We start from the raw sequence: 16737 nt of genomic DNA, 5'->3' as shown, positions 1-16737 counted from the left end.
GACATCACAAACATCCATGCAAGAGGCAGGATTCAAACCTGCGACCGTTTCGGTCGCGTGGTTCCAGACTGAAGCGCCTAGAACCGCTCGGCCACCCCAGCCGGCGGGACTTAACTGCTAAGGTGATCAGCCCCTAAGCTTACACACTACTTAACCTAAACTATGCTAAGGACAAACACACACACCCATCCCCGAGGGAGGACTCGAACCTTCGCCGGGACCAGCCGCACAGTCCATGATTGCAGCGCCTCAGACAGCTCGGCTAATCTCGCGCGGCTGTCGCTCTTCCACTGCATTCAGCGACCTCATATGCGAGGAAGAAATCGGCCAACTCTTCGTCATAAACCCAACCATATTGCTGTGTACCAACATTAATTTACAACTAACACAGCCGGGAAGAACAAATCCGAGACAGAATCGGTCAGTGTCGGACGCAAGATTGAGGGCGAAGAGTAAAGTGGGCCTTACTGTTTTAAGCAGCAAGGATCGTGAGTCAAGAGAACAAGTCTGTTTCCAAACAAGACACACAGCACATGCCGTCGACATTTGTAATGTTAACAGAATAAAAAAATCGAACGAGATGTGATTACTCTGTAAGAAGCCAGTGGGGGCCACGGGTCCCTACCACCAAAACATGCAGAAATTTTCTAGCCGGAGTTCGAGTTTACCGTCTGTAGTAGAATGATCACCAACGATCACCGCGGGATTCAAGCTCCAGCGATCGTACGTTTAGATTCAGTGTGCAACATGGGAGAACTCGTCCTCCAATTATTTACACTCCTAGTAAAATACAATGCATATGTTACTAGAATGAAATTTTCACTCTACAGCGGAGTGTACGCTGATATGAAACTTCCTGGCAAATTAAAACTGCAGGGTTCACCGGAGAACTTCTGTGAAGTTTGGAAGGTAGGAGACGAGGTACTGACGGAATTAAAGCTGTGAGGACGGGGCGTGAGTCGTGCTTGGGTAGCTCAGTTGGTAGAGCACTTGCCCGCGAAAGCCAAAGGTCCCGAGTTCGAGTCTCGGTCCGGCACACAATTTTAATCTGCCAGGAAGTTTCAGTGCATATGTTACGTATCACACTCATGCACTACTACAGGATTAGCCGACGAGTCAGTCACACAATACGTCCACTCATCGTGAAGTCTGTTGCACAGAAGAGTTTCTCCACGTAGATACCCGCCAAAATAGTTATTTTCCCCGACTTGGGGCATGTAACACTGGAGAGAGTGAGAGCAGCAGAAGTGACACAGTGAGAGGTCTCAACAAATCCTGTCAAAGCTGACGTGTGTAACCATACGTACGACTATATACACTCACTTGTGCACTCTACGAAAAAAAAGTAAAAAAAAAACATACAAAGAAAGCTACACACCACCAAGAAGTTACGCAAGTTGGTCACAAACTGTTTTTAATATAGATATCGACGGGAAAAGCAAACTTGTAAACTATTGCGGCCGATGGATGACTGCGCGACGCTGCAGCGCAATTACACAGCGCAGATGGCAAGGACAATAAACAGGCCATCAAGTCTTTTCGAATTTCATGTACTCAGTTGGACAGTAACTATGCCTCGCACGGGCGTGAATAAAATACGAAGAAATGTTTCAAATGGCTCTAAGCACTATGGGACTTAACATTTGAGGTCATCAGTGCCCTAGACTGGGAACTACTTAAACCTAACTAACCTAAGGACATCACACACATCCATGCCCGAGGTAGGATTCGAACCAGCAATCGTAGCAATCACGTGGAGCCGGACTGAAGCACCTAGAACCGCTCGACCATAGTGGCCGTCAAATACGAAGATGTCCGCATTTGAGACACGAAGTGTAGTTGGGCTCAAACAAGCGGACTGTAGTAATCGGTAAATCGCTCCACAACTGTGTAGGAGCGATGCCTCTATTCCACGATGTTGACAGGAAAGTGTAAACCATGGCCCAACACAGCGTGACGAAGGAAGCAGTCGACCTATAGAGGCGAGAGACAGAGGGAGCCCCGTGCAATCGCCTGAGAACCCTTCAGAGTGTCGGGTTCATCATTATCATCTACCCGACATGCAACTGATACTTCAATGACCACAAGGACCATTAATAGGTGACTTACAAAATGACGGCTGGGCTCAGGGCGTCCCTTGCACCGACTACCACTAACCCTATACAATAACAAGCGGTTTTGCAGGGGTGTCGAGTAAATTCAGCTTGATTGGAATATAATTGCCTTCAGTGATGATTCCCTCTTCGAACTGAGGCCCGCTGACCACCGAAGACATTTCTGGAGACAACCCGGATAAGTGTGGAGCACCAATGTGACTGTCGCCCACGATACGGCTCGACAACCAGGAGTGGTGGTCTGGCCAGCCATTTCGTTTTATGGCAGGATGATTTTGGTTGTCATCCACGACACTCATACAGCACAGTGGCACGTCGACGATATTCTACGCCCCGTTTTGTTAGCTTTCGTGGAAGCCACCCTGTGCTTACATTGACCAAGATAACGGCCGTCCGCACACGGCGATAGTTTCTTCTGCGTCTCTTCGTTCTTGCCAAATCCTACCTTGCCCACCAAGATCGCCGGATCTCTCCATAGTTGAGGACGTCTGGAGCATTATGTGTCGTACCTTCCAACCATCTCGGAATTTTGGCTATCTAATGTGCCGCATGGACAGAATTAGGTTTTGTATCTCGCCTCGAAGGTGGGGCGTGGGTAGGAGCAGGAGCAGGAAAATGACTTCGGTACTGCAGTGAGTAAAGGTGGTTTACTGGTGCAAGAAAGAATACATAACTTTATACAGATGCGAAGTCGTAGACCCGTCGTATGTAGAGCAAAGCTGAAGCGAAGTGTTCTGGTTGTCTGCACTTGATGAAATGGGCTCAATCTGTTGCGGAGCTCGTAGAGCTGCACAGCACCAGCTATAGGGCGCTGTCGTCTGTGTCTCGTGGTAGTGCCAACCTTTGAAACTATGCCGTGGCATCGTTGCTATTGACACCACATTTGGCACTATCTAAATCAGAAGGACATTCAACAACTCTGTCAGTGGCAAGCCAAATAACTAATGCACAAGGACCAGAGGTGAACCAATGCGATAGTGACTTTCTCAGTTTATAAAGGTATTTCGCTTGAACAGATCATGCAATCTTCTGAAATTGCAATCATTAATTTGTTTGTACACGTACGTTACACCTACCGTTTTCGGTCTCATTCGGATAATTCTTTGGTCTTAGAGTGTATTTGAGTACATCAATAAATCTAAGTTTGCAGTCAGCCGATCCTTTAGTTACTACAGGCAAACTTTATCAGAGATCCATAAAGTATCAGAACTCGAAGTAATACGACTGAAAGAACTGAAGGACATCTAACAATTTCGACGTGTTTCCGGAAACAGAAGAACCATAACATTGCCGAGCAGATACCTAATTTTTCACTAGCTCTCACGTCAAATATAAAAGAGAAATGGTGCTCAAAATCATTGCTTTATTTTTATTTAGTTTTGTGTTATACAGGAAAGACACGCACATTAATAACCAGACTGAACAGTTTTGCTGCACTGGAGCGCGCCATGCGACAGTAGCATGGTTGAGCTTCTGGAATGCCTCATGTCTACCAGCGTTCGCGGCACATTCCCCGTGCGTCCCGCGAGTACCCCGGCGGGCACATCCAGGACAGCACGCTGTGTGGCCAGTAGTGGCGCTGTGGCGGTTCTGCTCGCGGCGGAGGAGGCGGAGGCGGTGCTGGCAGCCTGGGCGTCAGAGGGGCGCCGACGGGCGGGACCTGTCGGAAAAAAACAGCATTCTGTAGCGTATCGCTGCGAAATCCACCCTGCTGTAAGGAAGTAAGGACATCTACAGGAAATCCTGAGACACTGGCGATGCACTACTTTTCTACTTTTATTGTATCCATTACAAATCTTTGATGTAAGGCTGCTACTGCTAAAAATATGTGCTTATGAAAGAACATTTCCGGCTGCCAGTCACGATTTTCTTTCATTTATTCCTTGTATGACACCTTTCGGGAAATGATTCCCATTTTCAATACGAGACTGGAATAGAAGGGAGAACCGATAGAGGTACTCAAAGTACCCTCCGCCACACACCGTCAGGTGGCTTGCGGAGTATGGATGTACATGTAGATGTAGATGTAGAAGTGAGAAGTTAACAACTGTTCATCTGATCTTTCCAACAGAAACGTTCTCCTAGCTTTCGCCACTGATTTATTAATTTTCATAACCATAGTCGCTATGATGACATTATAATCACTAATTCCCATCTCTGTACTGACGTTGTTGATTAGGACCGTCCTATTTTTAGCTACAAGAATTAAGACATTTCCATTGCATGTGGAAGAACGAAGTATCTGCTCAAGAGAATTTTCCTAAAACGTGTTAAAAAGTTCTTCGCAAGACAATCTGTCTGCACCCCTTGCGATGAATCTGTAGGCGTCCAATAATTAACATGGTTTCACCTACATCTGTTATATGCGACCAGATAACTTCAATGCCACACTCAACTTCGACCTCCATAGAGGTTTTGTCAACTGCAGTAAACACTCCCTCTCTCATGGCGTCTAAGCATCTCAGAGCTTCCTATGTCGGGTTTCAGCCAGCTTTCGGACACAAGGAGAACATGAGCACGAGAACTCTCCTGGAGGGCAGCAAATTCTGGAAATTTGTTAAGAATACGTTGACAATTTACTGATAAAATTTTGGCAGTCGAATTGTCTTCAGTTTGAAGTGGTCTGATTTCGCTATCTGCGTATTGACCACAAACTACAGCCTAGCCTAAATAATACCCATGCGCACTAAACAAGCACTCTGCTTCCTTTGTGCAGCACACTATTGACCTATCAAGAGGAAAACTACAAATCCCCAACAGAAAACGCAGGTATAGAAATCTACAGCCAAAACCGTCAGTGCCTACAAATCCTTTGTTTGAGACCCTCCACTCGGCTCCAAATGAAAGGACCCCGATCACCTCTGGGAACAATGCTGCAAATTACGTGCTCTGCTTGTATCCCACGCGTGAAGCCAAAGGCCCTCCACGCCTTTGGCAGCATGGTGTACGAATTGAGGATGGCCTCAGAACACATGCAACAGGCGTCGTTGGTGTCGATGTGAGCCACATCTTGCATACGAATGCACCCTGCACGCTCGATAGCCGCAGGCAGGGCCGCCTTCACATCTCGGATAAGGGCCCCATAGACATACCGAGTGCACACCAGCATTCCAGCCCTGAGCGCCACCTTCCTAAGCCACTCCATTGCGTGCCAAACGTTGAACCTCCCGATAATTAGCAAACCTCTGCCCACGTGTGCCTGATTGGACCTCGATGAGGGAATGGCCACCTAATCACTCACAGAGCGATTAGGCGCCAGAAGGCCTACCTCCACCTTGGCCCTTCCACCTCATCATATGTATATGATGATATAAGGTCCTAGCAGAGACGGTTGGCATTGCCTTCCTCCGACCAGAATGATGATGATGACACAACAACACCCAGTCATCTAGAGGCAGGGAAAATCTCTGACCCCACCGGGAATTGAACCTGGGACCCGTGTGCGGGAAGCGAGAACGCAACCGCAAAGCCACAAGCTGTGGAGATATATATATATATATATATATATATATATATATATATATATATATATAGGTCAACCCTTGTCGGTATATAACATGTTTTTGATTGCTCGTCTGTGAAATGAGTTGTGAATCCTCTCAGGCAGTCCTGGGGAATTGTGTAAATGCTGGAAGGCTGCTTCAATCCGCAAACGTAAGCCCTCAAGAGAGTTGCCTCGATACCGTAGACCAGGCTTCTGACGTGATTTCACACACAAAAATCCATGGGATTTAAATCCAGTGACCTTGGTGGCCATGGCACAGGCTCTCCTCTACCTATCCAATGTTGACCATATGTCCAAGTTAGAAGCCGGGGCACTAGTATTCAGGCATTGGTTTAGTGGGACATCAACATGTACATCCGGAAGTACAGTCCACAGAAACCACATTTACTAGTGTCCGGTTAGTCTCTGCAGTAGGAAGTCTGGTCCAATTATGTGGTCTCCGAGCAGTCGTACCCAGACATTCAACGAATAACACTGCTGATGTCATCATACGTCTGCTGCATTAGGACTGACATTGGCCCAAATATGACAGAAATGGTATTTAAAATTACCATCGTGGGTAAATCTAGCCTCACCCGTGAACAGAATACAGCTTGCAAACAGGGAATCCAGGGTACACTGTTGTTGCACCCATTGGCAGAAATTCTAGGTGGGAAGTATGCATTTTTGAGGGCTTGTACTCGCTTTAGATGATGTGGATAGAGTATTGTATGTATTGTATTGTACGTTAACCGGAGGCCAAGAAACGATGGAGAGGTTCCATCTATGCCACAGCTGCAGTGGTCCACAACCCCATGACGACTGCCGCAGTCCACGTCACCCCCCTCCCACCCTACACCGAACCACTCTTTCAGGGTCATCGTGCGGTTCGGCTCCCGCTGGACCCCCCAAGAAAACGTCTCACACCAGACGAGTGTAACCCCTATGTTTGCGTGGTAGAGTAATGTTGGTGTAGGCATACATGGAGAACTTGTTTACGCAGCAATTGCCAACATAGTGTAGCTGAGATGGAATAAGGGGAACCAGCCCGCATTTGCCGAGGCAGATGAAAAAACGCCTAAAACGATCCACAGACTGCCCTGCTCACCGGACCTCGACACAAGTCCGCCGGGCGGATTCGTGCCAGGGACCAGGCACTTGTTCCCAGTCTGGAAAGGTGTGTGTTAGACTCCACAGCTAACCGAGCTGGCTATATGGATAGAGTACCTGCTGATGTAAAATCTGCCACACACTGCTATGACTAAGGAAACACCCATTCGCTCACTGTGTTTCTGTTTCCGGTCCTCTGTCCATGCTTCTTGTCGGCTTTGTGTTTTCGGCTTCATCTTGATTGCTTTCTTGGTTGCCCATATTTCTTTCATCTTCCAGCTGTGATCTTGCTTGCATTCTTCGGTCCATTTTACGCCTGTTCGTTGGTCACATTGTATCTCATGTAGTGCACTTTTCTTAATGATGTTTCTGAAATTTATTCTGCCAATAATTGTGTCTGCTGTTATGTTCAGTTGGTTCAGGTCATTTTTTACGTCTGCCACCCGTTTGTTATTTCTAGTTGTTACCCAGTCAAAGATCTGTTTGGTCAGTCTGTGTGATGGCATTCTGCATAGGTGTCCATAGAATTGTAGTCTGCGTTTTCTAATTTTTTCTGTGATTGTCTCCGTATGTTTGTATAGTTCCTCTGTAGATGTCTTGATCCATATTCCATTGTTGTTAATTGGGCCAAATATTTTCCTAAGTATTTTCCGTTCTACTTTTTATAGTTCTCTGATACGTGTACGCCCTAGGATTAGTGTGGTCTCTGCTGCATATAGTGCCTCGGGAAGCACCACCGTGTCGTAGTGGCGTAATTTGGCTTTTTGTGAGATAGACTTATTGTTGTAATGATTCCACAACCCTTTGTATGCCTTGTCCAGTTTAGTTTTTCTTTCTTCGTTTGAGTCTGTTATGTCCACTCATTTGTAGTGTTTCACCGAGGTGTGAGAGTGCGTGCGTATGCCTATAAACGCCATCTGCCATAGTACACGAAGAATTTCGGTAAACGATGAGGAATCAAGGGCTGTTCAAAAAAGAACGCGCAAATGACAGTAGGCAAATATTGATAGAGATACTTACGTATGTGAAAAGACCTATGCGCGGAGCGCATAACAGCTACCACCGTCATACCACAGCTAAATATCTGGCCGAGAACCAGAGAAAATTCTGGTCCTGTGTAAAATCGCTAAGCGAGTCTCAGGCTTCCACCTAGTCGCTCGTTGACCAGTCTGGTATGTCAAATGAGGACGGCAAAAGAAAGCCGAAGTCTTAAATACCATGTTTCAGAAATCATTCACGCAGGTAACTCGTAGAAACATACCGTCGTTTGACCATCACACAGAGTCCCGTATAGACGATAGAGTAATAAGTATTCTGGCGTAGAGAAACAACGAAAGAGTTGAAAACAAGTAAATCGCCAGGTCCGGATGGGATACCATTTCAGTTTTACAAAGAGTACTCTACAGGATTCGCTCCCTATTTATCTTGCCACTGGAAAAAAGCACAGGTGACTCCTGTTCATAAGAAGACTAAAAGAACGGCTCCGCTAAATTACAAACTAATATCCCTAACATCCGTTCGTTGCAGAATTCTCGAGCATATTTTGCGTTCGAACATAATAAATTTCCTTGGCACAGAGAATCTTATGTCCACGAATCACCACGGTTTTAGAAATCGAAACTCAGATTGCCCTTTTCATACATGATATATTGCAAACAGTGGATGAAGGGCTGCAAGCGGATTCCACATATCTAGACTTCCCAAAAGCACTTCATACTGTACCTCACTGTAGACTGTTAACAAAGGTACGAGCATATGCAATAGGTTGCGTATGAATATGTGAGTGCCTTGAAGATATCTCAATTAATAGAACCCAGTATGTTGTCCTCGGTAACGAGTGTTCGTCAGAAACAAGGATATCGAAGAGTACCCCAGAGAAGTAAGATAGGCTGCTATTATTTTCTATATACATAAATGATCTGGCGAGCACGATGGACAGCAAGCTGCAGTTGTTTGCTGATGACACAGTTGTATACGGGAAAGGGTAGGAGTTGAATAATTGCAGGAGGATACAAGACGACTTAGACAAAAATTTTAGTTGGTGTGACGATGACAGCTAGCTCTAAATTTATGAAAAAGTAAAGTAATGCGAGTGAATAGGAAAACCAAACCTGTAATGTAAGAATACAGCAATTATAGTGTCCTGCTCGACACAATCACGTAGTTTAAACATCTGGACATAACGCTGCAAAGCGAGATAAAACGGAACGAGCACTTGAGGATTGTGGTATGGAAGGCGAACGGCCGACTTCGGTTCAATGGGAGAATTTTCGGAAAGCGTAGTTCATCTATAAAGGAGACCATATATAGGACGCTGGTGCGACCTATTGTTGAGTGTTTGACATCCTCACCGAGTCGGATTAAAGGAAGACATCGAAGCAGTTCAGATGCGGACTGGTAGATTTTCTACTAGTAGGTCCGAACAACAAGCAAATACTGCGGAGATACTTCACGAACCCAAATGGGTATACCTGGAGGTAAGGTGACTTTCTTTTCGAGAAGACAGTTTAGAGAAAATTAGGAGGGAAAAAAAAAAATTTAGAGAACCAGAAGTTGAAGATGAATGTAGAATTATTCTGCTTTCGCCAACATACATATACATCTACGTGATTACTCTGCTATTCACAATAAAGTGAATTAAGGACCACGAAGATAAGATCCGAGCATTAAGGCTCATACGGTGGCATATAGACAGTTGTTTTTCCCTCGTTCTATTTGCGAGTAGAACGGGAAAAGATGTAATAAGTTAAAAGATCAAGAAAGACAAATTTGTTTCCAGAGTATACAGTGGAGTTGTTGCTTATCGCTCCTGTTATTTAACGCATATGGAAGAATCAATTTGGAAGTAAAAAATATTTCTGTACTATAATAATAGTGCAAGTGGAACAAGATTCACAAAGAACATGGCACCTCGGAAGGCATCATCTAAGAAAGTCTTGGAGTACCCGTTGAGTGGAACGGGCAGCATACGTATCACCTTATCACGGCACATTGTTTAAGTTCAAGCCAAACTGTGACGAAGGTGATCCAGAGTAGCAGGTGGAAAACAGCGACTAGATAAAGATAAAAATTCATTAACATGCAATAACAGATAAGTGAAACAGTAGTCGTATGTTGGAAGCAAGATCCTATAGAATTCTCGAAACAATAAATGTAAGGGAAATAGATTTATGCATAGGAAGCCTTTTTTTTCAACAACGAAAACTTTCTGGTATCACAAGCTAATAGAATTGATGGAGATACACCTAAAAGTGTATGGGGCACATTGTATGGAACTGGTGTGGACAACTGGGAAAAAAGAGAGGGTGAAGTGGAAGCACATAGATTGTGACTGGATGTATTGGATAAGGTGCTAGAAATGAAGGTATACTTTACAAAATAGAGGAGAGAAGCAGATATTTAGTGTCGTTGCTATAAGAAAGGGCCGAATTGTAGTATGTCTTTTACGAGATACTGAATATACAAATTTTATCATTTTTATTAATGTTTAATTCCGTTGGGAACTGTGTGCACCATGACCATATTATGGTAAACATATTTTGTATAAATGGCAGCGTCGGTCGTAAACATTGAAATTCTTTATATCATTTCTGTCACTGTGTGACCGTCTTCAGTGATAAAAATACATAATAATCATCAGACATGCCGGTCTTGACATAAATGTGCTCCTATTTATAGCCAACATAAAAAAATACAGAAACAGGAAAACATATACAAATGTATATATTCTGGTACATACCAAATTATTCGAGCCTTGTAGTTCCATATCATAACAGCAGAACATTTTCTATGAAATGTAACATGCGCTGTGATGATTATTTCCAACAGATATCTTCACTTTTACTGCGAACAATAATTTTTAAATTTACAGAAAACCGTATCTTGTAAACTTAGCAGTTAACCTTGTACAGTGATCTTATAGCTTACACAGCCAGATAGCTAAGCTCAGTATTGCAAAAACAACTGAGCTTAACTAGCTGGCTACGTAAGCTGTAAGATCACTGTACGTTGGATCGGGAAATGGTAAGGTTAACTGCTAAGTATACAAGATAGGCTCTTCTGTAAATTTATGCAGTGAAAGCGAAGATGTCTTTTGGAACTTGGAAGTAATCATCACAGTACATGTTGCATCTCACGGAAACCGTTGTGCTGTTATGATATTGGCCTATAAGGTTCGAATAATTTGATGTGTACGAGAATCTGTATATATTTTCCTGTTTCAGTATTTATTGATGGTTTTTATAAATAAGGCCACATTTGTGTTAAGATCCTCATGTCTGACGGTTCTTATATATTTTCAGCATTTAAGATGGTTACACAGTGACCGAGATCAATATGTAAAATAAAGGATTTTAGTATTTACTGCCGAAGCTGCTATTTGTCCAAAATATATTTGCCATTTCAAGCAGCAATAGAAGGAACACATACCGATAACCAGAGATCAAAATCAACTTATCATTTTGCCGTAGCTAACTAAAGATTTGGACCTGGTTGGGTGAGATGGAATGTCGCATCCAGTTCGCTCAAATACTGAAGACTGAAAATTAAGAGCCGTCTGTCCTGATAAGGTCTCAGTGAATGATCAGGTATGGTGGCAGCAATGTATGGTATTGTTGCTACTCAAGTCCGAAGTAGCAATAGTACTGCTTGTTGTTTTTTATTCTAGAGTGAAGATAAGTAATGGAAAAGTCTTGTAATGGAATACGTTGTTTTCGTCATGGCTGATGTTAGCATTGGTGACTGATAATGTAAGCAGTAGTATTAGTGAAAGTTGCTGTTGTCTTTCACTTTCCCGTTTTGTGTGTGACTAGAACAAAATGCACTGAATTTTAGACTCATTAAAATGATTAAATACACTGGTAATCAGGTTGCAGATCAGTTACCCATCTACTCCTGGTGATAAGTTCTATTTGACATACTTCGCTGTTCCTTAAATCTGTGAATTAATTGTATGCACTTTTTACTAGAGTCTTCCCATCTGATTTTCGTCCTTCTGTTAGGTGTAGTTATTGAACCGTTGACATTAGCTTTATGAAAAATATGTAATATTAGTTATATTTCACTGCTGTCCATGATAGACAAAGAAGCTATGAGATAGTTAGTAAACAAATCAAATCCGCATAGCCAAATCTTCTTGATGTAAATCTAAGTAGTTATTACTCTAGAGATGAAAAAATAGTAAGACCTATCTTCTTTTTCGATCTACATCAACACCTTTTTAAATATTATCTTTGGCTTTTTATTTTATTTTTTGGGGTCAGTCTTCTGTCTGGATGATGCGGCCAGGCACAACTTCTGTGGCAAGCTCCAACCTCTTCATCTTACACCTCATATCCTTGGTCATTTCTTGGATCTGTTCCCAACTCTGTCTGCGCCGAAAGCGTTTGCCCTCTACGGTTCTCCTAGTATCACGCAAGTTATTCCCTAGTGTTTAACACATGTCCTATCATACTGTCCTTTCCTCTAGCCACTGTTTCCCACACACCCCTTCCCTCATCGCTTATCAGGTGACTCACCCATCTCTTATTGTATCTATTCACTTAATTTTCAACGTTCTTCTGTAACGTTTTCTCGTTTTACTGCAGTCTATGATTAATTTCCACGCAGTGTTGAGCTCCAAACGTATTTTGCCAGTAACTTCTCCCTCAAACTGTCACCTACTCTTGTTACTAGCAGTCTGTGCCAGGCTGAGCTTCATACGTCATGGGTAATTTTGCTTCCATGGTAGCGGTATTACTTCACTTCGTCTATTATGCAGTCTCCAATTTCTGCAACTCCTCGTTACTTTCGTTGGTCATACCATTACAAATTTTTTGTCCAGATAAGAAGAGTTATTTACTTTTATTAATGAACCCAATTATTAGTTTCAGTTAAACACGAAATCAGAGCTTCTGCTAAAACAATGAAGAGAAATGGCTACCTGTAGATGTATATACTAGAAGTATCAGTTATATCACATAATTTCTTGAAAAAATTATCTTGATCTCGCGAAGGATTTGAAAAATTTACACTTTGTCTGTAGAGTTAAATATGTTTACTTCCTTCTAATTTAGAGGTCCTGAAACTGATACAATGGTACTCCAAGGGAAATGCGTAGTTAGACGTTATATGTAAGTGATTTTTGAATAGACTCGGGGAAATAGTTGCGCTATACTGTTGAAGGAGCCATCCTGTCAATCATATAATCTGAATTAAGGGACGGTCTATAATGTAATTACTGTGTCTTGGAACCATGGAAACATTTCTTTTTTCCTTACCTATGCACCTCTCGCAGTTTATGGATTGTATTAAATGTCTAACAGTTGCTATGAGTCAAAAAGGTCAACAAGCAAAATAAACTTTCACAAAAATCGTTAAGCTTAAAATAGAAAACCTAATGTAGCTTACGAAATGATCTCCAGGCCAATTTTACTCTTTCTTGTATGTATAAAATGTCATTCACATGTTCTGTGACTTCATTGCTAATTTGTATTGTATTTTTCTCTGCTTTCTTTTTTCTAAATTAGATTGGTCTTACTTCAACAGATTCTCAACTCTAATTGCTAAACACTCGTTATAAAGTTTAGATGCACCAGAGGGAAACAGTACACTGCTACTAGCAAAACTAACGCAGTTCAGGTATGTTGCATAATGCATATTCCTTTTGCTTTTACAAAGTTTAAGAACCAAAAAGCTTCCTCTAGTACCATTAGGAACAGTGGAATCTCCTTGTTTGCTTTCTCTTGCATTTCTGAATTCGTCACTATCCTGAACAAGTCTAAAGGAATCTGAAACATTAACGCACGTATTGTGTCACATTCTGTAGTATATGATTCTATACCTAAGTGCCACGGAAATCGTTAGACTTCTTCTGGATAGTGAGATGTTCACAATTGTTGGAACTGAATTCGAACGAGGCTCAAATTTGCCCGACAGTACTTGAGTCTTCGTTTTATGTCGCAGCGCGGTATCGATAGGTTTACTTTGTCATTTTCATACCCAAAATCTGATCAATTGTAAAACAATTATTTTGAAGTAGGTATTACATAAATAATATATATTTATGAGTCTGAACCTATTCCGTTCAGGAAATCAAGCATTAGTACCTCTTATTTTATTTCATTTATCTTTGACAGTTACAATTTAGAATAATTATTTTATTTTATTTTACAAGTTTGTATATCAAGTTAAACTAGCAAGTACACCAAAATCTTAAAAGCTACTAGTATTATTAATGTTACATTACTGAACCCTCGTAAAATTTACGATTGCAGTTGGTACCAATTCGCAGTTCCCGCTAGTATGGTACTCTCAGTATAGGGTGTAAATTAGGACATTTTCTACTTATTTTTTACTTGACATATCGTGTTAAACCTTATAATTGTGACTTCTTTTGAAGAAAATGTGGAGTGGAAAAATTTACAGTGGTTTCGTAACAATGTAACATCCCCTCTTTAGTATTCTAGGGTTAAATATTAACTTACATACATATCTGTAACGTCTCTTCTTTGTACTGTAATGCTTTGGTGTGGTGCCGAGTGCCTCTCGGCGGAAGACTATTGTAAGTTAGTTATGAGTTTGACAAGGACTATGTGACGAGTTGTTCATTGGCCAGGATGGCGAAGTGTTCTTACATCTGAGCAGACTCTACTAATCGTCTGAAGAACAATGATGTGAACATATAGAAAAGCGAATAAATCTAAGAAAATTTGGTGCACCTGTTTGATTTGTGAAAACGTGAAGCACATTTAGTTATGCGAAGTTTAAAAACAAACCTAGAGACTTTCTGAAGTTAATAGAGCGAGTATTACAACAGTCATTGTGAGGACGCGTTCGCAAGTTAAGTATAAGGAAAGATGCGCGTTTCCTGCTCCCGACAATTTAAATTACGAGGGCTGGAACTTTAATAGTGGCAACTATTTATGTACAGCTCATAAAAAGTTTTACTGGGCTTCAAAGTAGTCACCAGCATTGTGTCTAACCCGTTGACAGCGATGTGGAAGTCGTAGGATACTCTTAGCAGTGCCAGTTGTGTTGACAGTTCGAGGGGCGCGGACTATTGCCCGACGAATTTGTAGCAGTTCTGAAGCGAATGCCGTGAAGTGTTTTCCGCAGTTTAGAAACCGATTTGAACTTACGAGGGCTTAAGTCAGGGGAATGCAGTAGGTGGTATAGCACTTAGCAGCCCCATCAGTCAAAGAAATCAGTAACAGCTTGCACTGTACGTGCTTGAGCATTGTTCTGCAAAATGATTGTCAAGTCCTGCAGACAGTGTCATCACTTCTGTCTCTCTACTGTTGATTTTTGGATCACAGCCTACGAACAGCTTAGAAACAGAAGTGATGACACTTTCTGCAGGACTTGACCATCATTTTGCAGGACAATGCTCAAGCATGTAAAGTGCAAGCTGTTACTGATTTGTTTGGCTGATGGGGCTGCTAAGTGCTAGACCACCTACTGCACTCCACTGACTTAAGCCCTCATAAGTTCAAATCGATTTCCAAGCTAAAGCCGGCCAGTGTGGTCGTGCGGTTCTAGGCGCTTCAGTCTGGAACCGCGTGACCGCGTCGCAGGTTCGAATCCTGCCTCGGGCATGGATGTGTGTGATGTCCTTAGGTTCGTTAGGTTTAATTAGTTCTAAGTTCTAGGTGACTGACGACCTCAGAAATTAAGTCGCATAGTGCTCAGAGCCATTTGAACCATTTTTGAACCAAACTGAAGAAAACACTTCACGGCATTCACTTCAGAACTGTTACAAAGTCGTCGGTCAATAGACAGCCCCGATCGAACTGCCAACACAACTGGCTCTGCTAAGAGTATCCTATGACTTCCACATCGCTGGCAATGGATTATACATTATGCTGGTGACTACTTTTAGGGTCAGTAAAACTTTTAAACACGTATCTACTTTGTATGAGCCGTAAATAAATAGTTGCCATTATTTAAGCTCCAACCCTCGTATTTTGCAAAAACAGTCGTAAATTTTCTGGGTTAACTGCAATTTACTGTTGATCCCCGAATGACACCTGTCTCAGTGAATAATGAGAGCAGGGATAACCCCTACATGTACGACCGTACCTTGTGTGGAGGCCCGGGCTGCGCCCGCTGCCCGTAGCGCTGCTGGCGTGGCGAGGCGGCGGCCAGGGCGCACAGTACAGCAGCACCGAGCAGCAGCCTGCTCGCCCACTGTGCCATCCGACGGTCTGTGGTGCCCATGTCTGACTGAACCACCTACGACTTGCTTACCAGTCCGACTTCACTCACTTCTTTCCGCGACTCGTCACCGCATCCGTCCGGGCATTCCTCTGACCTGAGAGGAAGTAAGTCGCACCGGCTGACTCACCTGGCACCAATGACACCAGTCGTCCGCTGCATTGAGGTTTCTGTCGGTCCCCTCCACACATCTGTGAAAAACAGGCAGAAATGTTTCGACAGCAGTTCGTATACAATTCACAGCCTTTCTGATTGGATTTATTCGACATAGAATCGCCGAGGGCTGACTAGTGTACTGCATACACTAACAAATAATACGTATTGTTTTCTAAATATTGATACTAAGATATCTAAACACCGTCCGACACTCAAGAGAGTATGTCATTTTCATTCATCTCTTATGCACGGACAATAATAGCGAGGACAAAACTAAAAACAATATTGCGAAACAAATCGTGTAATTAAAAGAATTTTGATAACAGGTAACCGGATAGAACTTACCCCACAAGACATATTTTTATACTAATTAAGATTTCTTCTTTTGTAACAAAATGTTCCGAGTAACTATACCGAATTCTAAAACGCATTTTTCCTTTTACGCAAAGACCAAAATGAAGAAATGTAGGTTTCATAATATCACGATTTATACAATTGTTTGACGTTTTTCTTTTTACTATTCTCTGAGCGTATTCCAAAAATTCCACTATAATGGTGCATTTCACTCGAAGTTATATCTGTATGGTATATTTTTTGTGAACGACCATACGATGCTCCACATTGTTCTTGTTTTATGTCAGCTGTGGTCATTTATATTTCCATACAAATGTGAGAGTTGCC

General features: G+C 42.5%; 1 protein-coding gene across 1 annotated transcript in view; it reads right to left on the bottom strand.

Annotated features, from left to right (window-relative positions):
* Window positions 1-15903, bottom strand: part of LOC126473553 (uncharacterized) — an 85409-nt gene extending 69506 nt beyond the window's left edge. Inside the window, exon 1 of the mRNA XM_050100715.1 lies at window positions 15766-15903. Coding sequence (XP_049956672.1) covers window positions 15766-15903 — 138 coding nt within the window. The remainder of the gene's footprint in view (window positions 1-15765) is intronic.
* Window positions 15904-16737: the final 834 nt, after the last annotated feature.

The sequence above is a fragment of the Schistocerca serialis genome, chromosome 1 (assembly GCF_023864345.2).
Source record: "Schistocerca serialis cubense isolate TAMUIC-IGC-003099 chromosome 1, iqSchSeri2.2, whole genome shotgun sequence".
Lineage (NCBI taxonomy): Eukaryota > Metazoa > Arthropoda > Insecta > Orthoptera > Acrididae > Schistocerca > Schistocerca serialis.
This window is presented reverse-complemented; position numbering and strand designations above follow the sequence as displayed.